This window comes from Cucumis sativus, chromosome 7 (genome assembly GCF_000004075.3).
Source record: "Cucumis sativus cultivar 9930 chromosome 7, Cucumber_9930_V3, whole genome shotgun sequence".
Classification (NCBI taxonomy): domain Eukaryota; kingdom Viridiplantae; phylum Streptophyta; class Magnoliopsida; order Cucurbitales; family Cucurbitaceae; genus Cucumis; species Cucumis sativus.
In genome coordinates, this window is record NC_026661.2 from 1,787,537 (window position 1) to 1,802,194 (window position 14,658).

Here is a 14,658-nt window from a genome sequence, read left to right on the forward strand (position 1 = left end):
GTATCTTGAGTATGTTGTTTTGTGAGATTAGTTGATCTCCTATGCTTGCTTTCACAATGTATTGAGTATGTTGCCTTCTAGAGGAATTGAATCTCAATTTGAAAGTATTTTAATGTTTTTTTTTGCCCAATTTTGTGTAGGACACCATCTTTAGTGTTTCTTCCATAATGACAACCTCCATCTTTAACTTGTCTCCATCTTTAACTTGTCTCCATCTTTAACTTGTCTCCATCTTCAATGTATTGCTATTAAAAGCAACTTTATATATTGTGTTGGTCGAATTGACGGATAAAATAACTACCCAACCACCCTTAAAATTTCAAAATTTGGGTTAGTTTCAAATTTGGGTTGACTTAGGTTGAATGGTTAAGGTATTTATTTACTTTATTTTATCTTTTAAAGTATATTATTTATTAACTAAAATACTTATTTTAGTAACTAAAATTTCATAAAATTCAAATGTCAAATATCAAAATTGAACGTATCTATTACAAATTTTAAAAAAACATTCATAATATGTATGAATTATAATATTTATAAGTTGTAATATATATTTTAATAATATTAAAATTTTGGGTTAGGTTGGATCCGACTAGAATTTTAAAAAATGTAATTTCAATTCAATCCGAAAAAACATATATAGATAAAAAAAAATTCAAACTAATCTTTACCATTTAGGTTGAATTTAACACTAATTTAGTGAAAATTAATTAAAAACCATTCAATGTCATTAAATCCAGAATTTAAATTTTACATATTAAGAAACATATGTTTGGATCTTTACATATTAAAAAACATAATTATGTGATCCAAACAGTACAAACTCAAATTTTAAAAATATTTTTTTTTATGTTTTCATAATAATATTTCTATGTTTTCATTGTATCCAGATTTTTTTAATTTTATATTTTAAAAACCAGAATTATGAACTCGATTCATTTTTTTAAAATATAATATGTATTTCGTAATGGACATTTTCAAATACAACACAAAAATTAAAACTACTTACAAACTACAACAAACTCATTTATAGCACAAAAGTTGAAAATATTTGTAAATATAGTAAAATGGTTGATTTTGATTCGCTAATAAAAACTTAGTGTGTATGAGTGATAGACTCATTAAACTTTACATATTTTGTTATATTTATAATTTTATAAATATTACTATATTTACAATTATACAATGGTTATCATAAATGCACCTCTTGGTATTTCTTTGAGACTTCTTAATCATTGGTAAAAATGGATTTATTGTTGAATGTTGTATTCAAAAGCATTTACACATCTATTGATAGGTTGAATGTTTCTAATGCCATTCTTCTATCACAGCATATATAAACAAAGCTAAATGTCTCTTTACTCTAAGAGGTCAATTAACCTCTCTCTCTCTTTCTTTTACCACGTGATATTCTGACTCAATTTTTTCTGGTGACAGAGATCCTTCAGAAAATATTAGCAGAACCCATTGAATGGCTGAGCATTCCATCTTCCCAGTTCAAATCATTGGCTTTTGGGTCTCTCTCAATTATTTGAAGGGCTACTTCTGGCGATGGTGGTGTCTGCATTCAAACAGAAACAAATGTTGTTTATGTTGTACATTTGGTTTTTCATAGGATTTGTTCTGTGCTAAAATTTGAGAGTTGATGTGGATGTTTCAAAGGAGTAGTATTACCATGGTTCGAATTTTAGGCCAATTTACTTGACGGAAAAATGGATGTCGTTTGATTTCATCGGAACCAGTCCTTGATCCTAGACGACGTGCCGGGTCTCTTTGTAGTAGTGCATCAATCAGTTGTTTTGCTGCAAGACTTACCTGCAATATTAAGCATGAGCAGCAGCTGCATTCAAACAACTCAAAACAAGATCTAAGCCTTAACACACAAATGGAAGAACTAAAAATGAGATAGGAGTGATGGGTTTCTTCTTTTATTTTTGATTTTTAGTAAAAGGAAAGCTACTTACCTGAATACTAATGGGGAAGGTCAAGTCCTTGAACAAAATATTGGCAAAAGTCTTATTCCTGTTTTTGCCTTTAAAGGGTGTGCGACCATAGAGCATTTCATACAATAAGATACCTGAAATTCATGCATCAAATGATCAAAGAAGGAAAATAAAAAGTCTCATGGATGTTGGTGCTGCATCCTATTGTTTTGAAAATCAAACAATATTAAATGAAAGTCATTCTTTACTATAGTTTTGAGTGATTCATGCTTATTTTGTATTCTACGTCAGTCCCCCAACTTTCACCTAGCCTTTTAACAAAAACGAATTTGAATATTGACTCATAATTTACTATAAAATGAGGAGAGAGTGAAGTTGTGACGTTGTGAGGTCCACAATGTAAGAAGTTATTAAAATATAAAATTGATGTGGTTTTAGTCATAGGGCATTGATGTGTTTTGAGTCATAGGGACCATGAACTTATTGGACCAAACAAGTGGTGTCTTCCCCTGATTCAACTCCTTGAGCCCGACAATTCCTAAAGTGTGAGTTCAGTATTCATCTGATAAACTTCCACTACTTGTGCCAAAGAACAAACGATGTATATGTATTCTTACCAAGAGTCCACCAGTCAATAGAACTACCATGGCCTGCACCCATTATGATCTCCTACAATAAGACAGATGATATGAACTTAGAAGAAAAATGAAAGAGATAATTATTAACATTCTTTGAGTGGCTAAAGTTGTCTATAGCAGATTGAGATGGATCATACTGGGGCAATGTACTCTTCAGTTCCAATGAATGAATTCAGTTCCACCATAGGTTCAACAACGAACATCGGCAATGATTTGTGCCTACGTGTCTTCTTTCTTGGGGGTGAAGATTCTATGGTCTACAGAAAAGGTATAAAGCTCTGTCAAGTGCCTTAACAAAAAATAATGAAAATGTAAACATAGGAAATGTATTTTACTTGTATGTTAGACGTCTTAAACGATAAATCAAAATCAGCGAGAATGATATGTCCGTCTTTCTGGAGTAGAATGTTTTCAGGTTTTAGGTCTCTGTAGATAATACCTGCATGGAATTGAAAAGCTGATCACAAATACGATGATATTGTTCATAACGTGACCAAAGCTTGAAACAATGAACAGAAGATGATATTGTTCATAACTTATCTATTAACTATGATCTCAAAGTTCAAACCTTTGGTAGAAGACGAACCTAAATGTTGAGGACATTGGAAACTTGAATTTTAAGTCTAATACAATCCGTGTTTAGTAGATTCATGAATTTTAAAAAACTTCGAAAGTTAATAGACACAAATCTCAAAGTGTAGATACTAAATTTAAAATTCAACCATCTTCTAATACGCTGGTAGGATACTTGTAAGAATTTTACCATACTTCAAAAACAAGAGAATCAGCAACCAAGGTATAGATAAACTATTGATAACTAAATTACCTAAACAGTGAAGGTACTCCAAAGCAATGACAACTTCTGCAGCATAGAACCTGAAGGACAGTGATGTTCATTGTTTAAATGCTAGAAGGCTGCAGAATGTAGGCGTTTTTATACAAAAAATGGAAATTCATGAAGATCAAATATAGATTAAAAAGGAAGCCAGCATTCAATTCCCTTAACTTCATGGTGTTATTGTAACAAGTGTGAAATATCTCTCTTTTAAGGGAGAGAAATTGAAGAAAGGTACAAAGGATTTTTAGTTCTAAACTAACTAGAAGACATGGATGCAATTGCTTTTTTGTTTTTTCCATACGAAACGAATGGATCTATCAAGTAAAAAGATGAAATACAAAAGGAAAAATACAAGCAATCCCACAACAGCCAAAGGGCTAAAAGAACTCCCAGTTACCCAAAATATGTACAAGATCATGATTACGAAAAGATACAAAGAGAAAGCATCAAATTGAAGCAAATAATTTGAAGGGATTTTTTGTTGAAAGAAAACAAAACTTCTCATTGATAAAATAAAAAGAAACTACTGCTCAAAATACAAGGAAACACAGTAAAGAGCTAGAAAACTTAAGAAAACAAACCCAAGAGAGCCATACTTCACGGCGAATAATAGGTAGACTATATAAAAGCCCTCCTTACGTGAAATTGGAGAGAAAGTACACTAAAATCTAAGAAACGAAAACATCAATAGGAAATGAAGAATCTTGAATCTTGAATCTTCAAAGCGAACTAGACAAAGGAACACCGAAAACGAATTATATGAGATTAATCCACCATTGTTCATGCCCTCTAAATCAGCAATAAAGATAATTTTCCATAGGAAGAAAGTACTTTTGTATGATAAGGAAAAAAACACTTTCAAGCACACCATGAAGGAAAGAAGATATCTTTTTTTGCTCTTATCACATCTTCAATATCACCATAAGTTCATGAGTGTAATATATAGGAAGTATTTTGCTTAAGTTACCTAGCAGCTTCCTCTTTAAACATTTTCATTGGCTGCTTGTCAAGAAAGGTAAATAACTCTCCACCGGGACAGAAGTCCATAATCAGAAAAATGTGTGTAGACGTCTGACAAGCCAAAGTTAAATCGGTATCAATATAGTAAACAGTAACTGAAACCCCTCTTGAACTCTAGTTAACTAAGCACGTAATGTGAACTAAAGATTAAAACTTAAAAGTACATGAAAGTAGACGCCATAATAACTTGGAAGATATGGGGGACTACAATCACTGAAATGATTCACAAAACTCTTGACGACCAAATTTCACAAAATTAGAAGTTTACTGTGTATTTTAATACCTGAAATGAAGAGTATAGAGTTGGCATGAAAGGATGATCCAAAAGTGATATGATTTCCCTTTCCATGCATGCTCGGTGAACCTGTTACAAACAAGAAAATGCATTTTTTTTTTATCATCAAGTACAGAATACAAAATGACTGAAACTTGTGCACAACCGCTACTTTTTCTTTTTTCTTCTCCTTGAAATTATGTCTTTTTCTACTTCAAATGATTGCATTATTTCTCCCAACCAATCGAAATTTGGTGTCGATATGTCAAAGAAAAATTGTACAACCAATTACAAAAAATGTCAGACCAAGTGGTTCATGATGTCTTGTGTTCAAGCCCCTGCAATGTTGTTTCTTCCCCAATTAATATTCATTTTCACTTGTTGGGTCTTCTTTATATTTCAAGCCCACAAGTGAGGAGAATGTCATATGATATATTATTAAATTTACCTTCATCTATCAGCTTAAGCTAGTGGGTGAAGGTGGATTTAATTATATATCATCTAAAACTCTCTACACTTGTGGGCTAGAAATATGAAGAATGCACCACAAGTGGAAATGTACAATTAAATATGCTTTTCTAACACGTATGCATTTCATTGTTCTAGAGAAAACATGCAAAAATACTATTAAGTCCTGCCTAAACTGCAAGATATTGTTCCCAATCTGCTTGAAAACTGAACTATTTCATAGGTTTTGGCAAAATGTTAGACAAGTAGTTGTCTCACATCTAAAAGGGTCAAAAGATGATGGACTTCAAGCATTATGAAAGAAGTTGTCTATGTCTTTGATTTCTAATCATCCCAATTTGAAGTACTTTAAGCTTAGAACGTATTTAGTTTAACTTTTCAAGTGTTTAATTTTTTTGCTAGTTTGGGTTTTTCCACATTTATTTTTGTGTTCCCGGTTCATTGCTTTCTTTTAATTTCTTTTATTTTTCTACTTATTCTTGTAGTAGTGGAAGGTTTTTCCCAATAGTGAGCAATTGACTTGCTCAAATGGGATCAGGGAAAGGAAAGTATAACATGAGGGAAATATGAAAATAGAATCAGACAGTAGATTATTTTTACCTTGTTGCGATTTAATATTACCGACTTCTCTATAGCCTTCATAGCAAAGAGTTCACCTGTTCCTTTCAGTTCTACCAAATGAACACTGCAACAACCGTTGCTTTTGATTAGATCAACAAAAAGTTGGTAAATTTAGGAGCTTTAAATTTTACCTTCAGATAAAAATGGTTCAAAGCATCAACCCACCAATCTAACCTCTTTTCAGTAATAAATATTAAATGTGCACATGTTGAGACTCTTTAATCAAAATAATATCCAAGTAATTATATTTAACATAACTCAATACCTTTAATTTATTGTAATTGCCTTTTGGCTTTTGGGGTTTCCCCTATTTCATTAATCAATGAAATGTTTCTTATTTAATAAAAAATAGCTTTAACTTCTTATGAATGTGGTAGTTTGAGCACTTCCTGTATTAGTTATTCGGATTGAAAACAAGTGATGTAACAATAACTCTAAATCTAGGTAACTTATCTCTTAAACTGACAAGACAAAAAAATAATAATATAGATTACCCTCAATGCATCTAATGGGCACATCAGGTCTATTTCAAACAAGGGCATCATAACGATGTATGTATAATTTTGGATAATGAAATGATGATTACCTGCCAATATCTCCAAAACCCAGAGGTTTTATTGGCTTGAAATGATGGAGTCCAACATTTTCACCATGACTGGTAATCTATGAAACAGTGTAGACATTGAAGGAAATAACTGAGTTATTAAACAAACTCTCATCTCATCTTGTACGTTGTACCATGACAACTGCCGCAGTGTGCAATTAAATATACCTTTTGTATGGCTATCCAGGAAGGGCTGTACTTCTTGTGAGGCCTTGGCAAGACCGGCTGACAGTAGATTGCCCAGAAGTTCGTTGGTTTCTGATATTGTTCATAAAATAGAAACTTTCCTAAGCTGTTGCTAAAGAACCAAACCACTAAAGGGAAATATTGGGATATCTACAAGTTCTACTCCATCTTTCTATATGTTGAAGAAGTCATAGAACAGTGTATACTTCCAAGCACGACAATAAAACCAGTACAGTCAAGGAAAAAAAAAAGGAAGTCAATCAAAACTGTAACCAAGAAGACATTAATAATTCCTATGACAAGGAAAAATAACGGAATAAGACCCTACCAAGTTGGCATCAGGAAGTTCACGGACAGCCTTGACAACATTTTCGGCTACAGCTTTGGCCTAAAAAGAATATATAATTGATGGAGCAACATAATAACCCAGGAGTTAAGATCCAAAAGAATGCTCTGGGAGTCCAAAAAAAACATAAAACAAATAAATTGAGGAAAATAATGAATAATAATTACTAGCTTTGCACTTCCATGCTCTGTCCGATCAAAAAGCCGGTTTCTTGAAGGTTTTTGATGAATTTGCACACCAATGAAATATTGAAGCTCACCCTGTTAATATAGGGAGTAATGAGAAGATCCTTCTGTAATGATACTTGAAAGGGATAGAGAGTATAAAGTCTAACGGATTATTATAAAAATAATCACATCATTCCATACCTTCATTTGATCACACATGGGTTGCAAGTGAAATAAATTAGAGAACTTTTTTCCTACATGTCATGAGACCAAAATTGGCATCAATGCAATAGAAAAGTACAATATATTGAGGTTCTTTCAAGCTGTAAGACACAAAAGTACTAGTTACCAACTTCAGATGAAAAACAAGACATTTTATTTACCACTCTTTGTGTAGTTGATGATCTGAAGAGTGATTTCTCTCTGCTCTTCAATTGCATCGTTTATCTTTGAGACAGTTGCTTGATCTGTTTCAGGTCCCTGAAGAAAACTGTGCAACGAAACAGATTAAAGTGGCTGTAAGTACTTATTATTAATTTATTTGCTGTTCTCGTAGAAGTTTAAAACTAATGTTGAAAACAAGAAATTGATTGACTCTGAATTAGTAGGATTAGTTTTTTACATCAATTATTTAGCGAAAGCAAGGGAGCAATGAAATCTTATGGTAACACTAGAACAATGACTATCCATATGAATTGATCGTAGCATTATCTTGAAATTGTAGCATGAATTCATACATAAAAAATTGTAAAGACAATCACCCTAATCATATACCAAATAACCATGGGATCTTGAAAATGGGGAAAATCTAGGATGTGCACCGTGCAGCCAACCTTATGGAGACAGCAGTGATGGACCATGTGAGTGCGGTTGCTGCTTCATGAAATACTCCTTGAGCTTAATAGATGGTGGTATCAAGACATTAGAAAGAAGACTAGACCATACTTTAATGTCTTCATAGATTTGTCACTGAAACAAATGTCTGACTATTTTTGACTTTAATGTCTTGAAATTTTCAAATAAGAGAAATCTTCTTAAAACCTTTTTGAGACATGGCATACATCTTAAGCACTCTACAACACATATATAGTCTAAAGAGATAAATTCAAGCTTCAAACAGAGGGGAAACTGAGAGAATAATATTAAGGATGTTGGAAAAGATAAAACAACTTCAACTGTTAAACAGAAGAAAGAATATAGCGAAATGCTACCAAAAGTTTCTCCCCAGAACTTCTTCAAGCGTGTATTCTGTGGAATCAAGAAACCTATGAGATGCAAATATCTGCACAAAAATGTCAAATGAAACCTTGTTTAGATTTAAACCAACACAAGTTTCATTTAGTATTAGGCATTTTTACTTGGGAGAAACAGAAAGGGATCTTTCCCATTCCTGAGAATGAAATAATAGATTAGCTCATAGAAAATTGAGAATCATTATCCCAAGAAGAATATCATTTGTTCATAAAAAGCCACCAATCTCATTTTCATTCTTTATTTTATGAGTCTCACCATTATTAATTCATTGAAACTACTTTTATGTGGGGCTCATCTAAATATCAATTTGATTTCTAATTTCAACATTAGTAACACATCAATGACAATTTTAGTTACTCTATTTTCATTTTTTTAAAAAAAAAAATTAGTAAACATAGCCTTAGAATTTACTCCCACGTCATTTCTTTCTTTACAATCCCTGTTCAGTTAGATTCTCTCTCATCAGTATTGTCATGATGTAACAGCAACATACTGGAATCATAGAAAAATGAAACTGATAAGTAGTTCAGTGTCCCTCTTAGCCATTTCTTTTACATTACCAAGCTTCCATTGTAATTATTTTGACCAAACATGTGTTTCACAAATATATCATCAGTACTCAAGTTCAATAAAAAAACCAAATGATTTTTAACTCACAATAGGATTATCAGGAAGTCTTGGATTAGTGATAAAAAATATCTTCTTGATCCGTTCCAATGTAGTAGCCAACTCAGTTCCTTGGCGTATATCCCTTTCTCTTTTAGCAACATGATCACCATCCTTAGGCTTGAATAAATATGTCTCAACTACTGTCTTTTCTTCACGTTCTACTGCAGAACCTAAGGTCCTTTCTTTGAACCTGCATAAGAGCAAGGGTCCTGAAATGTAATTCTTATGAACAAAAAGAAAAAAATCTGCCTTGAGTAAGATATCCAGCCAATGGTTAATAGACATGAACATATATATATATAATATACGCGCTGAAATTTTTATTTGACAGTTATCATCATTCCCTCATCCACCTAACTAATTTGCAGGTAGAAAGGTAACCCCATTGAGTAACTAAGACCTGATAATCCTAATTCTATTATCTATATATATAAACTCGTATGAGTTGAAAAAGGATGGGCCATAATTGGGATCTAACCGAGCCTTTTGGTTATCAGCTGTGGTAAAATTCTTATCCAGAGCCTTGGATGAAGCATAATCAGCATTAGTCTTTTCTGGCTCTTGGTGCTTTGTATCAGCATCATGCCAGTGAGATCTAAGACTTTTCACAATGTCAACCTCCACAATGGACCTAATTGCCCTCTCAGCTTGAACCTCTGTAATGGACATGGACCTCACAGTTTTCTCTTTTCCTAGAATATCAGAGATGAGAAAAGTTAAGCAAGCAGTCGCTTCTGTTCCAAATTAGAGGAAATAAGCTTACTATCAAGTATTGTTTTATTTCAATATGATGACTTCTTCATACCTTCTATGTCTTTGGCGATCTCAACCTGCATTCTGAGAAAAACCCAAGGAAGTTTCCGTCAGTGCCATCAACTTGCTTAGTTGTAACATTGGACCCAAAATAGCAGCAAAACAATTCAACAAATTTATTGAAAGAAATAGTTGGTAAAACAGGGCAGATTAAAACTACCCATCTAGTTTGTGGCATTATGCCTTTAAATCAACTATCCTGGATGACATCATAATTTAACTAGAAAACTTTTTCAGCATAAAAATGATTCAGACATTTCTATTCCAATAACGAGAAGTCAATATTCATTTTAAATCTTTGAAAGTGAAAGGAAAAAGTAGAAAGGAAGACTGACCCAATAAATCTGATGATTCTGCCATGGGAGTCTTTGACAGGCCCAACAGTGAGAAGATTCCAGAAAGGAGTACCATTCTTCTTGTAGTTTAAGAGCTTGCCACAGTAGCTATTCCCTTTTCTAATTGCATGTCGTATTTTAGCTACTTCATTCTTATCTGTCTCCGGTCCTTGAAGAAACCGGCTGTTGTTTCAATATGAACAACGGAGAAACTTTAGCTATCAGAATTCAGTGAATTACCTCTTTCTAGTTAGGAAAAGTTCATCTTTAATTGTTTTACTGATGAAGTATCAAAGTTCAACAGTTACGGTAAGAAACTTGATATCTATTGTAAGATGAAATGTGCTATTAATCGCCCAGACAGTACAATATTTCAACAAAAGTACAGTATCTATAACATAACATTACTTAATTCATTTCTTACCAGTTCCTTCCAATGACCTCGTCCAATGTATATCCGGTCATAGCCAAGAACCTATTGCTGGCAAACATGATAGGGTAATCTGGTTTTGTTGCATCTGAGATAACATACGTCAGTTGCAGCGATGATAAACGATCAATCTTGTTCTCCTCTGCAGTCCTTTTTGTCATGTTTGTTTCCAATATTTTAGTTGAATATGACCTAAAGCTACCACCGAAGTTCTTTGTGTATGTCTTTGTTATATCAAAGTTTTCACTTTCAAATGCCATCCACTTTTTGGATGCTTCCATGCTGGCAGCAGGACGAAAGGAAGAGAGGGATGATTTTGGCTCATCTGGCTCATGAGTGGCTTCACCCTTGGACTGGCGATCTCCAGAACTTGCAGGCACTTGAAAGACTTCAATTGGTGTCCTCTTCTCTGTAGGGTTGATTTGATGAGCAGAAGATGAGAAATTGCAGCTTGGTGGCTCTTCGATTTCTCTCTTCTCGTCCATTTTCTGATCTTCCTCTCTTACATATGTACAGGTACTGCCAAACCAAACAAGCCAAAGTATGAAAACTGAAATGGTGCTCAAAGGAAAAACAAAAAGATAATGGGAAAAAGAAAAAGTGAAATACTCATTGTATTCAATTCAATATTGACATGTACAGAAGGACAGTAGTTTATTAGAATAGAACTAATGTGGGACTTCTATCAATGAGCGGCCTACAAGCTTGAGAACACACAACTTTAAGACAACCACCAGAATGAAGATGACAAAGATAGAAGAAACTGAACACGTCAACTTTAAGACAACTTTTAAACTACCATGGAACTGCAGCTTGTACAAAAACTTAGGACACCCATTTGCAATCGAGGAAGAATGATAAGTAACTATCTTCTTAATATGTAATTGAAAAACAGAGAAACAAACAGAAACTGACCTGCAAGGAAGAAGTTCCAATGGGAATATTTTGCTCAAAAGTGAACTTTTTCTATTTTTGAAGATCATTTTTCCCGATACACCAGCAATACACACTTGAAATAACAAAGTTGGAAGCAGCAGCAGAAGAAGTTTCAGAGTTAATATAAACAGTAAGCAGCCTAAAAATTTAAGAAAAATCATTATATTCCCAAAGTTTTTATTTCTTTTCTGAGTATGTATGAATGCTAGCTGCCAAGTTGGTAACCTATTTCTTCAAGTATTTCAATGGATTTTCCATCACTATCAGTAAAACCCACATGAAAAAAATGGATAACACAAGCACTTTTTGAAAAAAATCAAAGGGTGCTGAAAGAAAAGTTTGATATTTTCTCACAGTATGAAATTTGTCCGGTTCATCTTTTTGATTGATGAACAGAAATATCTGCTCCAAAGAAAACCGGATGAAAGTGAAACAGGGCCGTAGAATTGTGATAATGGCAATGGCCATGGCAAATTCCAGACCCCATGAAGAGTCTTCAGATGACATATCGTTGTCTAACAAAAAACATGAAAAAGTGCAATTCTGAGTTCTATCATTTTCCGGGAAATTTTGGAGCTATCTTCTTAGTGGCCAAACAACAATGATCTTTTTGGTTATTTTCCCTCTTCCAGAGGAATGTCCCTTTTTTCTTCTTGTCCATGGGAACAAAATATCTCTTTTGTTTGTTTCCATGCATCTTCCAGCTTTCAACTTCCTCAACTTTGTAACTTTCGTTATGTTAACAAAACTTTCTAATTGTTTTTCTTTCCAAATAGTATCAAAATTATTTTAAATAACAAAATAAATTAATATATTTACCAATTATATCAAAATTTGAATCAATTTGTATATTGCAATATTATCAGTGTGTCCATTACTATTTTTTCTTTTACAATTCTCTTAAATATGATTCACACTATCTATCATTTTATTCATTTTAAATTTTGTATTTTTAAACCTTACAAATAAAATATGATTAAAAATAAAGAGACTAAAAAAAACCTTATAAAAAATATAAAAATCAACCTACATATATTGTACATATATTGACTGTGAAATCATAATAAGTTAAAGTTAAAATTACACTAATTACACTAACCAAAACAAATAAAATCTCAAACTACAAATATAAAAAGAGTATTTAAAATTTCTTTTTCTCTCCTAATTTTAAAATCTTAAATATATAGTTGAGCTTAATGTGTGTATTGATGTATGTATATGGTATATACTATTTTTTTTAATGTATTTTTTGTATTTTAGGTCAAATAAGTGCATATAGATGTTAAATGCATTCAAAAAGAAGAAAATGGTTAATATATCATTTGAGATTTATTCAATGATCACATATTCGATTATTAGTTTTCTTACTTATAATAAATTTTGAATTTAATCTTTAAAAGAAAACTTGTATGAAAACTACCTAAAAATAATAATTTTCATACTACTGAATATGTTTTCAAAGTTTATAACAAAAATAATTTAAAAAAAAAATACTAAATTTGAAATTCATTAACTAAAATTAAATATTTGAAAGTAAATAAACAAAAAAAAAAAAAGAACTAACATCGAAAAATCAATACTAAATTTGAAATTCATTTACGCTTTTTCTTTTTATTTTGTTTGCAAATTTTAATTAGTTAAAGGTACTCTTAAATAGAGAGATTTTTATTCTATTTTAAGATTATGTCAACTATTTTTCTTAAATAAAAATTCAATTAAGAGACTAAATTTGTGGTTTACAATCTTAAAACACAATACTATTTTGACACAAAATTCAATAATTCTGTCTTAGTTTATTTTGTAAGCAAATTCTTTAAATTAAGTAAATGTGCTCTTATTTTATTTTACATTTATATCAACAAAATTAAAAATGTTATTATGTTATTGAATATTCACTTAATTTTGAGCTCTAATAAGACGATACCACTAATATGTCAACATAAACGGATGTCACTTTTCGTTTCCGTTCTCATTCCTGCCTCATGTCCCATTCCCTATTCCCTATTCCCAAGTATTTTTCGTGGAAAATATTCTCCACATTTGTTTTCTTCTTTTTTTTTATAAATAAAATAAATATATTTATATATGTAAGTAAATATATTGCATTGTATATGCCATGTATACATCTTTTTCTTTGTCGGAGAATGTTTCTCGTTCCCGACTCCGAAATGTTTGGGTAAAAAATAATCCTCACTCTCCCTCATTCGAGGCGGGTCTCTACGGATTAAATTGATATCTCTAGGTACCACCAATCCAACCGCTAATTGACCGAGTCCAACTTCGACCACTAAAAAATGGTTTATCTCTTTTCATTGTTCATTCAACACCACTTTCAGCTTCAATTTTCTTTCTACTTTCACTATTCGTAAATCCTTCTCTCTCCACTGATTAATCCACAGGAATTCTATATTTCATTTGAAACCCTAAACGACACATAGGGAGAGCGAAACAAATTAACCCAACCTTTTAATGTATGAGTTTTTCAAGTCATTCATCACTTAGTATTGATCAACTTTATCACAATTCTCTCTAGGTTACATAGAGTAAAATTTTATAACATATAACTTATATATTTGTAGAATTCTCATTTGGGTTTTACGGGCACGAGCTTGTTTAGTCTATGGATACGGCTCCTCTGAGCCAAACCATATGTATTTAGACTTTATTTGGCATTTGAGCTAAATTAAGTCCATCTTTTGGATAATTGAACTTTAGACAAAATAATAATGTCTAATTGGATAATTAATTTGATACAACGATGAAAAAACGTGGTATCATCAAAATTCGTCAATCCTATATTTTAAATTTAAATTTGGAATACATGTACTTTTAATTAGTCTCAAATTTAATTATTTAAAATTAACTTGAAAAATGATTTGACAATTTGCAATTGGTCCAAAATTCTCCTTCAACACCTCATAGTTTTTTTTAACGGAAGGTATGCACTCTTTGGCCAAAATTTCGCTCCAACACTTCATAGTTTTTTTTTTTAAATGTGGTTTTTAAAAAGCTAAAAACTAAAAGTCAAACACACGGAAAAAGGCATTGTTACGAAATGGAATTATTTTCATTAAGGACATATTTGGGACTAGAAGTGGAGTAGAGTGACATGGGTT

At 31.9% G+C, this 14,658-nt stretch overlaps 1 protein-coding gene across 1 annotated transcript; it reads right to left on the reverse strand.

Moving 5' to 3' along the window:
- Nucleotides 1-1,222: 1,222 nt before the first annotated feature.
- LOC101213364 (phototropin-2) lies at nt 1,223-12,039 on the reverse strand. The gene is made up of 23 exons (XM_031888364.1): nt 11,897-12,039; nt 10,601-11,125; nt 10,177-10,359; nt 9,834-9,865; nt 9,507-9,720; nt 9,017-9,218; nt 8,317-8,387; nt 7,489-7,595; nt 7,307-7,359; nt 7,106-7,198; nt 6,921-6,980; nt 6,575-6,664; nt 6,389-6,465; nt 5,782-5,866; nt 4,723-4,803; nt 4,387-4,490; nt 3,408-3,457; nt 2,917-3,020; nt 2,719-2,838; nt 2,561-2,612; nt 1,965-2,077; nt 1,675-1,815; nt 1,223-1,561 (listed from the first exon to the last, which is right to left on the reverse strand). Exons 1-23 carry the CDS (start codon nt 11,917-11,919, stop codon nt 1,445-1,447), a joined length of 2,697 nt encoding a protein of 898 aa, XP_031744224.1. The 5' UTR covers nt 11,920-12,039; the 3' UTR covers nt 1,223-1,444.
- Between the last annotated feature and the right edge of the window lie 2,619 nt (nt 12,040-14,658).